At 37.0% G+C, this 18611-nt stretch overlaps 1 protein-coding gene across 5 annotated transcripts in view; it reads left to right on the plus strand.

Annotated features, from left to right (window-relative positions):
* The window catches only part of LOC108424345 (disintegrin and metalloproteinase domain-containing protein 23), a 38502-nt gene that overhangs the window by 12623 nt on the left and 7268 nt on the right, over positions 1-18611 (plus strand). For all 5 annotated transcript variants that reach the window (XR_005130390.1, XM_017692327.2, XM_017692325.2 and 2 more), the window contains exons 7-22: positions 1393-1465; positions 2760-2830; positions 5018-5083; positions 6614-6682; positions 7426-7592; positions 7729-7813; positions 8868-8958; positions 11645-11696; positions 12180-12279; positions 14238-14309; positions 14480-14566; positions 14792-14872; positions 15053-15103; positions 15307-15370; positions 15533-15638; positions 18425-18544. Coding sequence is in view for 4 of the 5 variants with exons in the window: in XM_017692327.2 (XP_017547816.1) it covers positions 1393-1465; positions 2760-2830; positions 5018-5083; positions 6614-6682; positions 7426-7592; positions 7729-7813; positions 8868-8958; positions 11645-11696; positions 12180-12279; positions 14238-14309; positions 14480-14566; positions 14792-14872; positions 15053-15103; positions 15307-15370; positions 15533-15638; positions 18425-18544 (1355 nt within the window). In the remaining variant the exon portion in view is untranslated. The remainder of the gene's footprint in view (positions 1-1392; positions 1466-2759; positions 2831-5017; positions 5084-6613; positions 6683-7425; positions 7593-7728; positions 7814-8867; positions 8959-11644; positions 11697-12179; positions 12280-14237; positions 14310-14479; positions 14567-14791; positions 14873-15052; positions 15104-15306; positions 15371-15532; positions 15639-18424; positions 18545-18611) is intronic.

Here is an 18611-nt window from a genome sequence, read left to right on the forward strand (position 1 = left end):
TGTCATCATGGAGTGGAAGAGGATTCCAGTAGCAACCTGTGCAGCTCTGGTGAATTTCATGCCGAAGAGGGTTAAGGCAGTGCTAGATAATATTGGTGGTCACACAAAATACTGACACTTTGAGCACAATTTGGACATGTCCACTGTGAGGTGTACTTACTTGTGTTGCCAGCTATTTAGACATTAATGGCTGTGTGTTGAGTTATTTTCAGAGGACAGTAAATCTATACTGCTATACAAGCTGTACATTGACTACTTTGTTATATCCAAGTTTAATTTCTATTTTTTATTCCATGAACAGATATGATAAAATATTTGCAGAAATGTGAGGGGTGTACTCACTTTTGTGAGATACTGTACATGATTATTAGAATTATACTCTTCAGTCTTTGCTTTATTACTGCTTCGATTCTTTTCAGGAATTTTTTTTCCCACACCTTCAAAGTTCAGTCTTAGAAGTTGGCTGGATTTTCTGCTGCCAGATTGCATCCAGAAACCTTGAAAGTTACAGCTTTTTCTACCAATCTTCCTTCTCTCCCTCATGACCCTGAAACTAATTTCATAATGGCATCTTAGCAGCTGTCAGAATACACTACTGAATTTTATTAGGTGTCAGAGTGATACACTGCATGCATGGAGCAACTATACATCCAACAATACTTTAAATTCTGTGTTTTGTTGTTTTACATATATATATATATATATATATATATATATATATAGTGTTGTGTATTTTGTACTTCGTGAAAAAATAAAACACAAATAAAACACACAAAAAAAAGCACTGTTTTGGAGCTGTGATTGGATACCCAGTCAATAATCTACATCAGCCTTATTGACATTGAAAGGAATCAGCGGTCCTAGTTCCCCAGTTTCTACTCGTTTTCTCTGCTCCTACACACTGAAATTCACTGAGCTCCTGAGAGCGACCCGTTCTTTCACAAATATTTGTAGAAGCAGTCTGCATGCCAAGCTGCTTGGTTTTATACACCTATGGCCAAGTGATTGGAACACCTGAATTAAATTATTTAGATAAGTGACTGAACACTTTTGGAAATATAGTGTATATATATATATTACAGGAGAAGGAAAATATGTACTTCACTTATAACGTAAGTCAGTGGACCACTCTAGCCTCTTGCAGCTGTATTGTTCACAAACAGTAGGTGCTCAAAACAAAGTTTATGTTCTTATTTGCAGCAGAAATATATAGGTTGCTTGTATAAAAATAATCTTACTCAGATATTTAAAAATGATTTAACAACCCCAAAATGTGTTTGTTTGTGCCCCGCTCTCCACTAATGGAGCACTCCTGCATCTATTATTATTACAAACCTGGCTGTGTAATAGAAAATACTTGCATTATCTATTTCCTTTGTGATGTGGATTTAGGATGGAGCTGCTAGACCCCATATATTGCGCAGGACACCTAGTTTGCTGCAATCTCATGAGCCAGAGGATGGAGGTATACTCTCTTTTGTAATTAAAGCTTAGCCTATTTTTCACCTGTGTGTCGGGGTTAGTGGTATGTCTTAATCTTTAGACATGAGCCCGTGTAGACTATGTGAAGGATTCAGTTTCTTAGTCTTTCTAAATGCATGTGAGATGCTTCTTGCACTTATGTAGTGATTATGTTCATATACAGATACATCCTTTAGCTGCAAACTGACTTTGTGATCTGGACTTAATCTGCTAACACAGATTAATATGGCTACAGGCTTTGTGAAAGAGTCAATGGAAGAAATGAGTTCCCAACAAAAACATAGAAAATATGACATTCTTCAAATGTTTCCAGTGAATGTGTCCAATAATTATCTCTGATATTGTTTCTGAGAAATCTGAACCAACAGTGGAGAAATGGCACAAAAAAGCATCCTGAAGTCTGAATGATACAGAGTCTGAATGATACAGAGGCGACTTTTTGGGATGCTTAACTGTAGTTTTTTCTAATCCTACATTTTCAAGTATTTTATTTTCCCCCTGAGGTCTGTTTGTGACTTATTTGCAGTTTTGTGTACCCAAAACAGTCATGGTTCATGTGTACATGATCATTTTCCAGCATTTGTTAATTCCTTTAGAATTCAACACGCTGTTTTTGTTATGGTGTATTTAAGAGTGATATATCTAAATGATCTCTGTTCTGCTGCTTGTACTGTGCCTCATTTAAAAAGCAGTCAGTACTGAAGCAGTGCTTATAACTTCAGCGTAAATGGGTGGAGCAAAACTGCGATCTGCCTTCTGACATCACAGAAAAAATGACTTCAGAACAAGCTGTTTCTCAAGCTTAGTTCCCTTACATGGACCGTATGAACTGGGGAGAAAATTATATGTATTAAAACTTTAGCATTGCTTATATAATATATAATACATCCATTTATTTCATTTATAATGAGGAAAATTCAATGTCCCATATAGGCCCTTTAATGTGACGCAGCACTAGCTGTAGTTTTAAATATTATGGACACGTATTTGTTATACAGAACTTCAGCTTATAGTGTGCATATTTATCAGGTTAAAACTCCAACATTATCCAAAAACTAGTTCGCTAAGCTAGTCTTGACTGGACTTATCTTAAACAAATAACTCTGCTCTTCTCTATAACTGATATGAAGCCCTATTTAAACTGGCTGTTATTTTTTGGGGGACACTTATCTCAGTTTTAAAAGGAAGACTGATGCAAAAAGAGGAACAGCTTGTCCTTGTTGGCAGTACGAAACAAAACCTTGTTTTAAGATGTGTGTGTGTGTGTGTGTGTGTAGGAAACAAGGAGGAGCTGTTGTTTTCTGAGCTGAATCATATGTCTTGGCTCCGGCGCAGGAAAAAGCGAGCTGTAAGCATGTGAGAGGGGCCTCCTTCTCCTCCTCTTTTACACACAGGCTGCATCATGAGCTCATCCATGGCGTTACCTTAGTTACTAACACACAGATGGGCAGTCCTCAGCCAGAAGCCAAAATCAGTCACATGACACTCCTTTCAACTAATATATATTGTTAGTATCTGTTATCACAATATTGACCTTTACTGCTACTGATATTGAATAAGGCTTCAGTATGAAAATAAGCACTTTAGCACGTAAGATTTTCTTTTGTGCTCTGAACATTCCAGGCAACTGTTATTTTGATGACCCGTGAACTCAAAACCATTCATGTTCTTAGATAGACCAAAAGAGGTCAAAACAACGTAGGTGAATCTTTAATATATCTTTAATATATCAGTACAATGGGGTCCAAAAATGACACCCCAAGTGAAAATGTCCCATTTGCATTCTTTTCTAATTTAAAATGCAAACTATTAGAATTTAATTTGAAATGGCAAATGATTTTAGCATTGACTAAAATGCAGAATCATTTCAGAATTTCTTAAATGTTTGGTATGTGCTTCTTTTTCTTTAATGACTGTACACTTGAGCTGGCATGGACTCCACAAATTTGTGCATAAGTCTCCAGTGAACACATCAAATCCACTTGAGAGTAATTTGAACACATGCTTCAGTGGTAGGGTTAAGACTAAAAAAGTGTGATCTTTTTGTACTGAACTTGGTCTTAACATGGTCAATGTTACAAATTTGCCTAAAACGGAATTCCACAGACTGGGGAATTCCAGTGGTATATAATTTCTACATAATTCAGTGGTTAACATTTCTATGAAGTCATTCAGTTGTCATGGTTTCATGTGAAGTGTTTTATTGAAGAGAAACTTATTGGATCAGATTTCTTTATAGTGTTGATAATAGGAACTAGGGGTCACAATGTCTACAATGCAAATGTATCCATTTAATGTACTATGCTTAATATACTTCTGAGTTTATCTATGTAATTGACTGGGGTTATAAAGTAATAATGCAGCAAAAGAAGTTTTCTTTGCCTTACAAAGCCATGCATTTACCCCTCTGCCATAAATGGATTTTAAAAATCAGCTTTAGTCCAAAACCTTCTCAAAACTATCATAAAACAATGTCTCAGGCATCAGGTACTGTATTCATAATCATTTATAATGGTTATAATCGTGTAATAACTTTCTGTGTGGGAGGCATTAAACTTTCAGACGTCTGGTTCCTATCACCACCACTGTGAACAATTCTCACTTTGTATGTTTCTGTAGAACAGAGCATTTTGCATCAAACCACTCTGAATGATGTTTATATCTTAACCATTTAATTATGTACCTAGAAATAGTGTTACATTTTAAATATTTCTGATTTGTTTTACTTGTCATTACTTCTCTTTGATTAATTCTTTTAATTTTAAACCTTTGTTTATTTCAGGTTGAAATAAATGTAAAAACATATATAAATAAATAAATAAAAATCCCAGATTTTCAGCATGGTCTCAGACTTTGAAGCCCACTGTAGTAATGTAATCTTTTTTTTAAGATACTGACACTGATGTTGAAACTTTCAGTATTGACCACTACCAATTTTGATAGAAATTCAGCTTACTACTAAGCTTTACAATGAGCTAATTTGAATTAAAACACTTCACTTAAGGTGAGCATCTAAAAGTAAGCTATCAAGCTCAAACTACTTAATCACTTTTTTAGTCACTAACACACAGGAAGAAATACACAGCTAATAACATGTACATCATACAGTGGGTGTGCTATTTCAGGCTAGATTTGTTGTAGTGTATCTGATTTTATACATTTTTCCCCTTTGATTTCCAACAGCATTAGCAATTCTGCTAATATTGTACCCATACAACACCTATTGAAACTGATATTCTGTCCATATTGTGCAGCCGTGTTGTCTACAGAATGTTCAAATACATGCTGTTGACACACTCTTATGTCTAAACCTGTTATCAGTGTTGCTTGAAACAGATCTTTAAGTTCTAAATGACAGACTGTTTGTTTTGGTATGTGCTGTTATCACACAACAGCCACAATATGATGAGCACTGGCAGAGATTTTATCTTGGGACTAGCAGTCATTTCGCAACAGCTGTGCTCTTTTAAACTTTCGTAATGTTGAAAATGTGGCCATGCTGTGGTTGCTTACATAATGTCTGTTTCTCTTTTAGATGCCAAGGAATGTGTTTGAAGAGATGAAGTACATAGAGCTCATGATTGTCAGTGACCACAACATGGTGAGTGTGTTTATTTGTGTGTCTGACCAGTGTTTATGCTTGAAGGATAGCTATGTTATGTATTGATGTTTATGGAAAAGTTAAGTAAATAGTGTTGATGTAAATAGTCACAGATTCCAGCGGGCACAATAAGAGAAACATGAGAACGTTTAAGGAAACCTCAGTCGGGGATTTCTACAAAAGGAGAAAAATGTTGTGTTTCAGAGGAAACAGTCATTAATATGCAATTTCTTGGCTTGTGGATATATGATCACTGTTACTGGAGTTCCCAGTGAAAGCATTGGCCACAGGAGGGCGCTTGTATTACTTTGTCAGAAACACCTCTCAGTCAATAGGTAGGTGTAGGTCCAACATTGAGATTTGTAGCAAAAAGGGGCAGCATTGTCATTTAAGTCTAGGTGGGTAGAGTAACCTAATCCCATATTCAAGAAAAAAGTATAGTTACTGCAATTATATGACTCAAGTAAAAGCAAAACCTTTCCACAAAGGACTGCAGTGAAACTTAGTACATCAGAATCTGTCAGCATCTTCTCTTTTTTGCACTATTAGTCTAAAATAAAATATAAACCTCAGCAGTTAAATGTGTGACCACTCTCAAAGAAGTGCAAATGCTTTCACCAGGGTGTTAGAATGAAATTAAAGATCAAAAAAGAGAGTAGTAACTAAATGGTAATGAATTAAAAAGTAAGGCTTCACAAAACACTAATATGTGTGGTTTTGTATTGATAGAAGAGAAAAATCAATAAATCATAAAAAATGAAGGCTTTACATAAATAAAAAGCAAATAATGACAAAGTGTATAAGACTGAAAATCAATAATTATAAATACAGATAAAAATAAATTAACAGTAGCTTAAAATTCAAAACATAATTAAAATGAAGTACAAAATACATAAAGGCAAAATTAACCAGTAAAAGGAAATTAAAGGCAAAATTCTTAACCAGAATCCATGGATCTAAGAGACCCACTTGGTTTAATTTCATGTGACTGATTAAATGTACTAGTTATTAATCACCAGGGATGAACAAAATACAACACAGCTGTGGGTTTTTTAATAAAAGTAGAAATACCCTTTGTGAAATATTACTTCAGTAAGAGTACATGTATTCTATCTGTATTTCTACTTGAGCAATAGAACAAAAGTACATGCTTGCGAGTGTATGTGAATATCAAAAGTAAAAGTAATCTAAGTGTTACAGTTGTTAAGTTACATCATGTTGATGAACAGGGTCTATTAATGATGCCAGTGTGACTGCAGAAAACAAAGAGCTAACAAAGTTTTTCCATGTCTGCAGCCACACAGGTCTCCATATTAGAACTTGTTCATGAGCCAGATGTAACATAACAGCTACAATAACAAAGTAATTTTACTTTACTGTGCAGTAAGTAAACTCAAGTAAAAAATTGACAGAATACACTCACATTCAAGTAATATTTTATCAAAAGTATCAGAAGTATTTGACTCAAATGAACCGCTATATTTAAGTGTGTAAGTGCATTTAAATGACTGGTTCTTCCTTTTTTAACAGTTTAAGAGGCAGAAAACCAAGCAGCAGACTCGGAACTTTGCAAAGTCTGTGGTCAACCTAGTGGATGCCGTGAGTTACTTTTACACTTTTTTTAAAGGACAGATGTGCACATAGTTAAATCATATTAAACTGATCAACTCTTAAATTCAGCAATATTCAGGAAGGCTGGATCTTTTCTGTGCAAAATGTAGATTGTGTGCATTTCTCATTCTGGCATGTGTGACTTTAAATTGTTTGATCAAGCCTCTTAACAGAAATTTAGTGTTTGAATCTGATACATACTGCAATGTCTCACTTTTCACTCTGTCCTAAAACAGTACACAGTACAGTGAATCATTTTTGTATGTTTTACAATATAAGCTTGATCTCTTTTGTGCTGCAGATGTTTTATGAAGCTTGTGCAGATAGAACACTTTGCAAATGTACAGTGCAAAAGTCTGCACAACTCCAGTCAAATTATGTTTTGCTGATTTTCTAAGTGAAAACAGATTCTCTGCAGGGGATGAACTTAGGTATGGCATTTTCTGCCAATTTAAGTGCACAATTACTATTCATTTGCTGAGTTTAATGCATTGGGGAACAGTGAAATAAAATGTGCCATAATGTTTACACAGGCCACAATTGTGCAGTAAAATGTGTAGAAATGTATTTGTAAACTTATTTTCACTTAGAAAATCAGCAAAAAGTTATTTGACTTTCTATCTCTATCTGTCTTGCTGTCATGCTCCCTCTCTACTCTCTCACCTTCCGTTTTCTATTCTTCCTCACCCTGGTTTCCCTTTTTCCCTGTATTCCTCTCTCTCTGATGGAAGATCTTTAAAGAACACTTAAACACACGTGTAGTCCTGGTTGCAATGGAGATCTGGACAGATAAGGACCATATTCCAATCAGTGTGATGCCACTGGATATGCTGCGAGACTTTTCTAAATATCGTCAGCAGCACATCAAGCAGCACGCGGACGCAGTTCACCTGTTCTCGTGAGTCAGCTACTTCTCTCATTCTCTCTTCAATCTTCTACATGGCTACATTGAACAGCCTCATTAGCATAATTTGAGACTTGTGTATTCACACCCTGTGCTGGATTAAGGGGCCTCTCCTTGTGTATATCTGCAGCAATGTGACCTTTCACTACCGCCAGAGCAGCGCTGCATTCTTTGGAGGGATGTGTTCAATGAGCCGTGGTGTTGGAGTGAATGAGGTTAGAAAATCAAACAGGCTTCTATTTATGAGGGTCTTCACATTTGTAGGCATTGATTCAGAATTATCTATGTAATATTATTATACTGGAAGTCAAAAATAATTGCTCAAATGAATGCAAACATAGGAACAACTGAGAGTGTCAATATTTTGTAGCTTAGCCGATGTTTCTTCTGGGGTACTGATAAAGAGTTTCTCTTCTACTTGAAAGGCTTTACACTGGATGTTGCATTTAGACACAAAAGCATTAGTAAAGTCAGGTACTGATGTTGGATGATTAATTCTGAATTACAAACACCACTCCAACTCATCCCAGAGGTTTTGATGGCGCTTTAAACTCCTCTAGCTAATGCCAAGCATTGGCCATGGTGACATTAGGTTTATGTGTGTTTGCCCTATAGTATCTCATTCTACTGGCAGTGCTTTTCTGTGAAGATTATGTGTATGTGTAACTGAACACCTGTGTCAGCAATGGCTTCACCTTAAAGTAGCTGATTCACCGATTACTAAGAGCCAAGTTCCTTGGGCTTTTGGTCTTTCATAAAGACTTTCTGAATAAGCTACGGAAGTGCTTCTCATGTATTCATCACTGCTATCCACAGACCATCCACAGTGGTTGGATTTTTCTTTTCCACACATTCCCCAGTGTAGTCCCACAAGAACTCAGTTTGGTTTAAATCTGGAAAGCGCGCTGGCCATATAATTGCCTGAACTTCATCATCCTCAAACCACTAGTTTAAATCATGGTTCAGGGTTTTGCATATACTTTTTTGGTTTCTCTTCCTTTAACTGAACAAAAGAGATAGATCCCTTTAAACTTACTGTTTAACTTATCAAATCTGAAAAATTCATGCTGAAAATCAATGTGTGGCATGCATCTGAGCAATTCAATTTGAGCCAGTACATTACAGTTATATAGTTATTCATGTACAACAGCACAGTGCAGCACAACATGTTCTTTATTGTTCTCTACTGGATGAGTGGCTAAATCTTTGTGAATGGCTGTAGGTCTTATACAGGTATGATAATATAAACTGTGAATGATTTTTGTGCAGTACGGGTCTACATGGACAATGGCTGTCTCGTTATCCCAGAGTCTGGCCCAGAACCTTGGCATTCGGTGGGATCCAGCAGCTAGAAAGAGCAGTATGCAAGCACACATGCACTGTACATACATAGAGACTTTTATAAGTGTTCAACTTAATCCCCATCCGCTACTTGTACAGCAGTGTGCAAACATTAAGGCACCTCTAATCAAAGCACATGTTTTGTTGGTTTTCTAATTGAAAGTAAGTTAAGACATCTTACAGAGAGCACACCTTTATACATTTTATTGTAACTTTCATTTAATGCACAACTACTGTTTATTTGTTGTATTTGAAATATTGGACTACAAACAAAATGTGGATGTGTCGTATCAACACACACACACACACACACACACACACACACACACACACACATATATATATATATATATATAAAATATTGGGGTACTGAGAAGACAGGAACATATGCATGCCATACAGTGGATTTCGTACAAGCCATTCACATGTATTTAGATGCATAAGCCACATTACAGACAAATGCCATATTTAAGCTTGTTCCCTGTAGAGGATAGTGGATGTTTTAACTTATAGAAAATTGGTAAATATGTCATTTAACCAGGGTGTTCAAACTTTTGAATACAACATTATGGTATGTAGTTATTACCACAGACTTATAAAACACTATAATAGAAGCCAATGGGTAGGTGCTTCAGTATTCTTCTGTTTTGAATGTGTTTTGAGTGTCTATGACTAAATACAGGGAAACAAGGAAGCATCTTAACATGATGGTCTGTGGTAATAAACTGTACAATATAGAGTACTGTGCAAATATTTTAGGCCCCCCATAGAAAATTGTATTCAAAAGCATTTTGACTGGGCAGGAAGAGTTGCTCAGAAGAACCCATATATTAGAATAAATATAAATGATATAAGTACTGTAAGTACAACCCCAATTCCAATGAAGTTGGGACGTTGTGTAAAACATAAAAACAGAATACGATGATTTGCAAATCCTTTTCAACCTATAGTCAATTGAATACACTACAAAGACAAGATATTTAATGTTCAAACAGATTAACTTTATTGTTTTTTGCAAATATTCACTCATTTTGAATTTGATGCCTGCAACACATTCCAAAGAAGTTGAGACAGGGGCATGTTTACCACTGTGTTACATCACCTTTCCTTTTAACAACACTCAATAAGCATTTGGGAACTGAGGATACTAATTGCTGAAGCTTTGTAGCTGGAATTCTTTCCCATTCTTGCTTAATGTACAACTTCAGTTGCTCAACAGTCCGGGGTCTCTGTTGTCATATTTTGTGCTTCATAATGTGCCACACATTTTCAATGGGAGACAGGTCTGGACTGCAGGCAGGCCAGTCTAGTACCCGCACTCTTTTACTATGAAGCCACCCTGTGGTAACACGTGCAGAATGTAGCTTGGCATTGTCTTGCTGAAATAAGTAGGACGTCCCTGAAAAAGTCGTTGCTTGGATGGCAGCATATTGTTGCTCCAAATCCTGTGTGTACCTTTCAGCATTAATGTTACCTTCACAGATGTGCAAGTTACCCATGCCATGGGCATTAACACACCCCCATACCATCAGAGATGCTGGCTTTTGAACTTTGCGCTGATAACAATCCGGACAGTCCTTTTTCTCTTTGGCCCGGAGGACACGACGTCCATGATTTCCAAAAACAATTTGAAATGTGGACTCGTCAGACTACAGAACACTTTTCCACTTTGCATCAGTCCTTCTCAGACGAGCTCGGGCCCAGAGAAGCCAGCGGCGTTTCTGGGTGTTGTTGATATACGGCTTTCACTTTGCATGGCAGAGTTTTAACTTGCACTTGTAGATGGAGTGACGAACTGTGTTCACTGACAATGGTGTTCCTGAGCCCATGTGGTAATATACGTTACAGAATGATGTCGGTTTTTAATGCAGTGCCACCTGAGGGATCGAAGGTCACGGGCATTCAGTGTTGGTTTTCTGCCTTGCCGCTTACTTGCAGAGATTTCTCCAGATTCTCTGAATCTTTTGATTATATTATGGATTGTAGATGATGAAACCCCTAAATTCCCTGCAATTGCACATTGAGAAACGTTGTTCTCAACAATGTTGTTCACAAAGTGGTGAACCTCGCCCCATCCTTGCTTGTGAATGACTGAGCCTTTCAGGGATGCTCCCTTTATACCCAATTATGACACTAACATGTTTCCAATTAACCTGGTCACCTGTGGAATGTTCCAAACATTGTTGTTTTTTGAGCATTCCTCAACTTTCCCAGTCTTTTGTTGCCCCTTTCCCAACTTATTTGGAACGTGTTGTAGGCATCAAATTCAAAATGAGTGAATATTTGCAAAAAACAATAAAGTTTATCCGTTTGGACATTAAATATCTTGTCTTTGTAGTGTATTTAAAAGACGAGAATTCTTGAAGCAAACATGTGTTCTTCTAAGTAGTTCATAAGATATGAATGACATGTTTTGAAAACAGGAACATCTTTTTATTTTGTACTTTTACTGTAATTGTTATTTGTTGTTTGTTACTTTTTTGCATCTATTCTTATATTACATAGTGTTTCTACAAACATACACACACCAGTGCTTAGGTATGTATATGTTTGCATAGTACTGCAGATGCCACATATAGAGATTTGACTGAAAAACATTGCATTTCCTAAGAGTTACAAAGTTATTAGACCTTACTTTTTACCTTTTCTTGATGTGTTCACATTTTATATGAATGTTTTGTCTCTGTGTGTGTTTTGTGTTTCAGAGGAATGTGGATGTGTGGACTCTTGGGTGGGCTGCATCATGGAAGACACAGGGTGAGCTACTGTATTCTACCACAGCACACAAATGCACACACTCACACAGCTGCGGTTATAATGATAGGGTTTGGTGTCAGAGAGGCTTCATTAAGTCCATTGCTATTATTAATGTTTATTTAGATATGGCATAGTGAGCATGAGTGCCACAACATGTTTGTCCCTTTCTGATAATGTGTGCTTTTTGTTCTTTGCTCAGTGTATAATGGTCTGTGTGTGTTCTGTGATGAAAGGGTGTGATCATTTAGTCAGCTGGTTCTAAGTCCATTAACTTGTTTAGCATCTGAAAGTAGCTGTCACTGCATGATAAATATCACTGCGTGGCTTTAACCGCACCTGTTATTCTGTTGTACAGCAAATAATACATAATACCTTTCAGCGTACAATACCTCTGAGCCTATTGATTTTACACCAATCTGGCTTTTATTCGTTCTCTCTCTCTCTCTCTCTCTCTCTCTCTCTCTCTGCTTACCTCTGCTGTAGAGTGCAGCACCCTAGAAAGTTCTCTAAATGCAGCATATCAGACTATAAAGAGTTTCTTCTGAAGGGTGGAGGATCCTGCCTCTTCAACAGACCCACTAAGGTGAGATACTGTCAGCCATTAGTGCTATAGATAATTCTGCTGTAACACTGTGGAGCGTTGAAGAGGAGGCGGATGCATACGCTGAGATAAGCGAGATTTATTACGAGCAAATCCATCATCAGGGTTGAAACAGTCCAGGTAGCCAACACGGAGAGTTTGGGGTACAGACATGATAACACAGGAATACAGACTAAACAAAAACAGAGACTAAGACAAATAACAGAGGCCGGAGGAACGAACACCAAACATTATTAAACACTACCAAACAATACAATACAATACAGAGACCAGCACTAGACTAGGGAAAACACAGGGCTCAAATACAAACAGGGACAACGAGGGTTCACAAGACACAGGTGAAAAGCAGGTGGGAACAATCAAGGGCGGAGTCAAGAAACAAGGGTGCAGAACCGGGAGGACACCAAAGAAGCACATGGATGTGTAAACAGACGCACATGGAAGACTGGGAGGGTGACAATCGTGACATCTGCTTGGGTTAGAGACCATCCTTGTGTTTATTTAATTCCACTCTTGTTTTTGTGCACTCTACTGTCACCTTTTTCTCATCCTTCTAATCTTAAACCAGTTCCCAAAGGAGTCACTGGCATTATGTTCCCTTTCAAAGAGACACTAACAAGCACCCAAGTTCATTTTAGCTGCCTTCAGATTTCTTTCTCATGTGCATATCTAATGGCTAAAGGAAACAATTCTGAGTAGATTAGATGTAAAAGAAAGGATTTTCATAAGGAACAGGGGAGTCAATGAGTGAAAGGAGAAAATAAGTGAAAAAATAGGAGCTTTTAAGTGAAAAATAAGTGAAAAAATAGCTTTAAATAGGAGACTGGTTTTCAAAAACGTATTAAAATGGGATGTATTAAAATGAGAAAATGGGACTCTCAACAACTGTGCAAAATCAGCATTTTAGATCACCAAACCTGTCACCTTCAGATAAACAGTACTTAAAGCTTTAATCTTGCAGTGAAAAGTTCCACTCTTACTTCAGATCTGAAAAAATCCACAAAGATTTCTGTCTATCCTTACAGCTCTTACTGAGAAAAGGAATATAATTTACACCAGAAAACTGTGAATAGTCATTAGAAATGTGGAGTAAGTTTGTAATTGTCTAAATTTGTATTTAGCATTACATGAATTGTGAGAAGCAGAAAATGCAAGAAAGACTGAACTTTGCAGGTGTTGAAAAACTGAAAGCATGTCTCTCAAAAAGAATGGAAATACTGAAAAAAATCATATTGTATTTAGTTGTTGAGGCTTCTTTTTTCTGTTAAATATTTGTTTTCTATGTTTTTTTTCTAGCACAGCAAAATTAATTATAGTCCTTAATGGCCATTTTGACTGGAAATTAGATTAATGAAAGGAGGCCTCTGGTCTTTGCATGGTACTGTATCTTCAGTCCCACAATAATAAGTGTATGCATCTTTACCCTTAGATAAAGACATAAAGATCAATCAGGCTAAGTCTGTACTGCAATAATGAATGTATTACATCATACATTACATGTATTACCTATCAGAACACCTCCAAACCACCTCAACCAATGAGAGTACAAACATGATTTTAATTCTTTTTAGTAACATAAAAATGTAATGAAATGTTTCCAACCAACCTTCTTCTTTACTTTTATATATATATATATATATATATATATATATATACCCACCACAAACATGATATAAAAGTGGGACATGCATAGACCAATTGCATAGTTTATGATCATCTTAGGAAAAGAACTACAGGATCTCAGCAAAGCATGGTAACTGAATATTATGGACTTGTGTATGTAAAACACCTTCATCACAAGAGGGCATCCTCTCAGCATATAATTTAGCCTTACACTACATTCTTTGGCTAGCCTCTCATCAGAATTGTGCAGACTTCACTACTAAATGCATTTGGCAAAGAGAGATGTAACTGGTTTCTATGGTGTTTCTCCCGTGCAGCTGTTTGAGCCGACGGAGTGTGGCAATGGCTACATGGAAGTGGGAGAGGAGTGTGACTGTGGAGTGAGAGCCGTGAGTTAGCACACCATCCTGCAGTAATGTCCATTCATTCTTATTATCTTACCTTACGAATGCTCTGCCTTAGATTCACTGCAGTGCTTTACATTCATTGCCTGAAGTGTTTAATTCAAGCACTGTTGTTATGATAATTTTCTTCTCACCCTTCTGTGTGGGTATTATAGGAATGCTATAAGGAATGCTGCAAGAAATGTTCTTTGTCTAATGGAGCGCACTGCAGTGATGGACCCTGCTGCAACAACACCTGTTTGGTGAGTGCTCAACATTGATACATTCAATTATCTTGAACAGTTAATTCTTCATTTGGGCCTTCTTTTAGTAAAAATGTCTTATCTTTTCTGTTTGCCTCTGTCTGGGGGTTGAAAACAATAGTTTAATGAATAGGAGGCATTTAAGAGAGTTTTAGTCATGATTTTTTGCACATTCTCTCTCGCTCTCTCACTCATTCCTCCTACTCCCTCCTCCTTTTCCATCAGTTTTACCCCCGAGGCTACAGCTGCCGTTATGCAGTGAATGACTGTGATATTTCAGAGACATGCTCAGGAGACTCTGGACAGGTCAGTGATAGTGTGACCTGTATTTGTATGCACCTCTAACCCCTGTAGGCACATAGTAGTCATTTCTTATAACTACAAGTGAAAGAATGTTTTAACCTTAAGGTTAGAAAGTTCTAACCTTAAATTCAATGGACTGAGCTTACATAAAGCTGTTTACAGTAGCTGTCTTTCTCTTTGCAGTGCCCTCCGAACCTCCACAAACAGGATGGCTACTTCTGCCATCTCAACCAGGTATGATGGGCAATAACATAATAAAACTACCCTGCTTTGATAGGGATTCTTATAACAATTCATATGCCAGTTATATGTCAATTATTGATTAATACATGAACGGGCAAAATAAGCTGTGTTAATCTGGGAATGTGATTTGTTTCAACAAAGTAATTGCATTTGTTTAACAGATCTTTATGTTTTGGTGTTTTTTTCATGAACAGGGACGCTGCTATAGTGGGGAATGTAAAACCAGAGAAAGCCAGTGTAAATATGTATGGGGGCCAAGTAAGTGGAGTGTCCTAATTAAATCCAAAAAATTAGTAAATTCATTTATATTGAATTATGTCTTGTATAATGGTACTCTGCATGTTACCGGACTGAAACACATGGCAGAGATTAGTGCTCTCTTACACCCTTTAATGTTTCTCTTTCTTTTTAACTATTCAGAGTCTGGGAGCTCAGAGAAGTTCTGCTATGAAAAGCTGAACACTGAGGGATCTCACAAAGGGAACTGTGGTGAAAATGGAGAGAAATATATTCAGTGCAGCAAGCAGTGAGTTTGACTCCACAGCTTCACATTTTGCATTACTTTAACATTAGACACACTCATGCAGACTGAAACCAATTATTATCATCAAACTCAAGACATGTTGCTGTTCAGTGGTAATAAGGATGCACTATACTCACTAGTGGAACAAATCGGAGCCGGGCCAGGGGCAAGGCAAATTACCGGGCCCTTTATACACTTTATTATTTAATAAAGCTCATCATAATATCATTTTACAACATACACATGCCCACAACAGCGGGGCTTACAAGCTTCAGCACCACAGAAAACAACTATGTCATTTTGAAGACCATCAAGAACATGAAATATAACACACCAAGAGAACAACAAAAACATTAGGCTACATGGTAACTAATGATAAAACAACACAAATTCAAAGCAGTTCAGCACCACGGATAGCGATCAGATCATTTTGACACCCTTTTATCTATTTCAAATCTGTAGCTTTTAAGTTTGGTAAAACTGGCTCAGCGGCCCACATGTCCACAAACACAAGTACTTTAGGCCTATTCACTACTATTTGAAGGGCATACGATGAGCCTTGTGCTCCGCGAACTCGTCCACGATGCTCTGCTGGGCTACTACAATTTACAATCACCAACAGTCTACAACTAACTCATACATTGTGAATAGTGATTGTTAGAATGGTTACCTGTGATTAACCTGGCTCCCTGGCTGTGCTGGCAGTTTTGGCGGGCCTGCTTCACTGCCAACAAAAAAGTCGAGTTTATCTCCAGGAGAACAAACAAAATATGTGTCCAGTTTTTGTAACTTGGCTCTTCCTTGCTCTCTTTTTTCCTTTTCTTTTCGCTTTGCCGCTCCACTTTTATGCTTATATGAATTAGTGCCACTCATGCTAGCTTAGTCAGTAAAAATGCTCCACTTAGTTTACAATCTGTTGCCGATGATGTGATGAAGTGACCGATGATGACTTTGGTGGACGGTTGGTGACGATTTTTACCCAAAATACACTTGGAGAAAATATCGGCGATCCACTTGAAAATATTTGTGTGTCATAAAGTTAAATGTAAGAGTGAAAATAAAGCCAGTCACGCAGAACAACATTTTATTCAATATTTTACACCTACTACATCACTAAAGTCAGTTGGTCTTGTAAAGTTTTTAGAAACCATGACTCAGTCCTGACTGTGGCAACCTTAAAAAAACCCGTGTAAGACTTGAATGATGGGTGATGTGAGGTAGGCTATGCCTTTGGACGTGTACCGTGCTCATCTGGATACAATCAGGAGACGGCCCGCCTTCTTCAGCTCTCTTCGGGCGTGATAGAGGCCTGGCTATTTGAAATCTTATCATCCGGGAGAGAGATATATATGTATATCACTGCTGTTGGAAGAAAACCTTGTATCTCCATTTTTGTCGTTTTCCAGTTTTTTACATAATTTGAAAATACCATTTGTCCTTTATATTGTCTCAAACTTTCATGATGAATGGGCCAAAAGAAATGGCCCAAAATTGCTTAGAAATATGTTGGGTTCCATTGACTTACATTAAAAATAAAATAGGTTTTTTCCTTCTCCTGTAAAGCTACCATATATATATCATATATATACCATATAACAAGCAATTGAACTACTTTTATTCAACTTATTATTTTGATTGAAAGAATTGTTTATTTAGGTTGAACTAAATAGTAAATTTACTTGTTACCACAAGAAGTAATTTTTAAGCCACTTTTTACAGTGTATATAAACACTATGTGGCAAAAGTTTTATCTAAATGTGTGTCTGCCTCTGTGTTTTACTGTAAAAGATGGTGCAATTTTAGAATAAAAGTTTATGAATTATTTAAAATGGTTTATTAAAAAAAGGTCAAAATGTCTTAAAATTATTAATAAACAACAATAACACATTAACAAAAGAGCAAACGTGACCTGTTACTTCAAATAAATTGTCACGATTGGCCCCTCCCAGTCCATGTGTTCATGTTTTGGTTTAGCCCATGTGCGTTTTTGTTTTGGTATTCGTAGTCCTGCCCCTCCTTTCATGACTCCGCCCCTGATTGTTTTCACCTGTCCCTCATTATCTCTGTGTATTTAAGCCCTGTGTTTGCCCTTTGTGTTTGCTGGTCTTTGTTTGCTGTATTGGTCTTTGTTGTTAGAACTGTTTGGTTTGTTTCGTCATGTCTGTACCTGATTCTTTACGTGTTGGCTACATGAACCTGGACCGTTATGACCCTGATTTTGGATTTGCCCTCAATAAAAGTCACTTGCCTCCACACATGCATCTGCTACCTCTCTCCCCATTACATAAATATGAATATCTGATGAAGCTGACAGGTTTAATGCTGCTGAAGCAAACGAGTAGAAATTAAGATAAATAGCCATTAAAATCTGAATTTTAACTGCATAAATGAATACTTACTATTAGGCAAACAGCAGGTCACTGTTATCCATTTTATTTGTCATTTGTTTGTGTTGTAACTGCCTATTAGTAGCTTTAAGGTATTTATGAACCCAATTAAGGACCATAAATGAACTAATTTTGAACCATGTTTAAACCTTTTATAAAGGGTAGTCTTACTCCAAAGTGGTACCATGAATTTAAATTTTATTGTTCATGACAGCCCTACCAATGATTATATTTATTGTGCTGTCACCATGTTCTTTTATTTGTTTCCCTACACTCTACAGAAGTGTGCTGTGCATGTGCACTGATATAGTCTATATTTGAAATTGTGTTTTTGTATTTGAAACAGTGATCTGTATTTACAATAATTAGCTCTACACTTGTGCTCTGTATCTCTGTTTGCAGTGATGTGTTTTGTGGGCTTCTGCTGTGCACTAACGTTGGACAAATGCCACGTATAGGATTAATAAAGGGAGAGATCACACCCACAACCTTCAACCACCAAGGTCAGCTAATTGAGTGCAGGTGAGAGGAAAGCACACACAGCCTCAGCAAATCACAGAAAGTTGACCTTATTTCGCCCCTCAATGCC

The sequence above is a fragment of the Pygocentrus nattereri genome, chromosome 6 (genome assembly GCF_015220715.1).
Source record: "Pygocentrus nattereri isolate fPygNat1 chromosome 6, fPygNat1.pri, whole genome shotgun sequence".
In the NCBI taxonomy this organism is placed as follows: domain Eukaryota; kingdom Metazoa; phylum Chordata; class Actinopteri; order Characiformes; family Serrasalmidae; genus Pygocentrus; species Pygocentrus nattereri.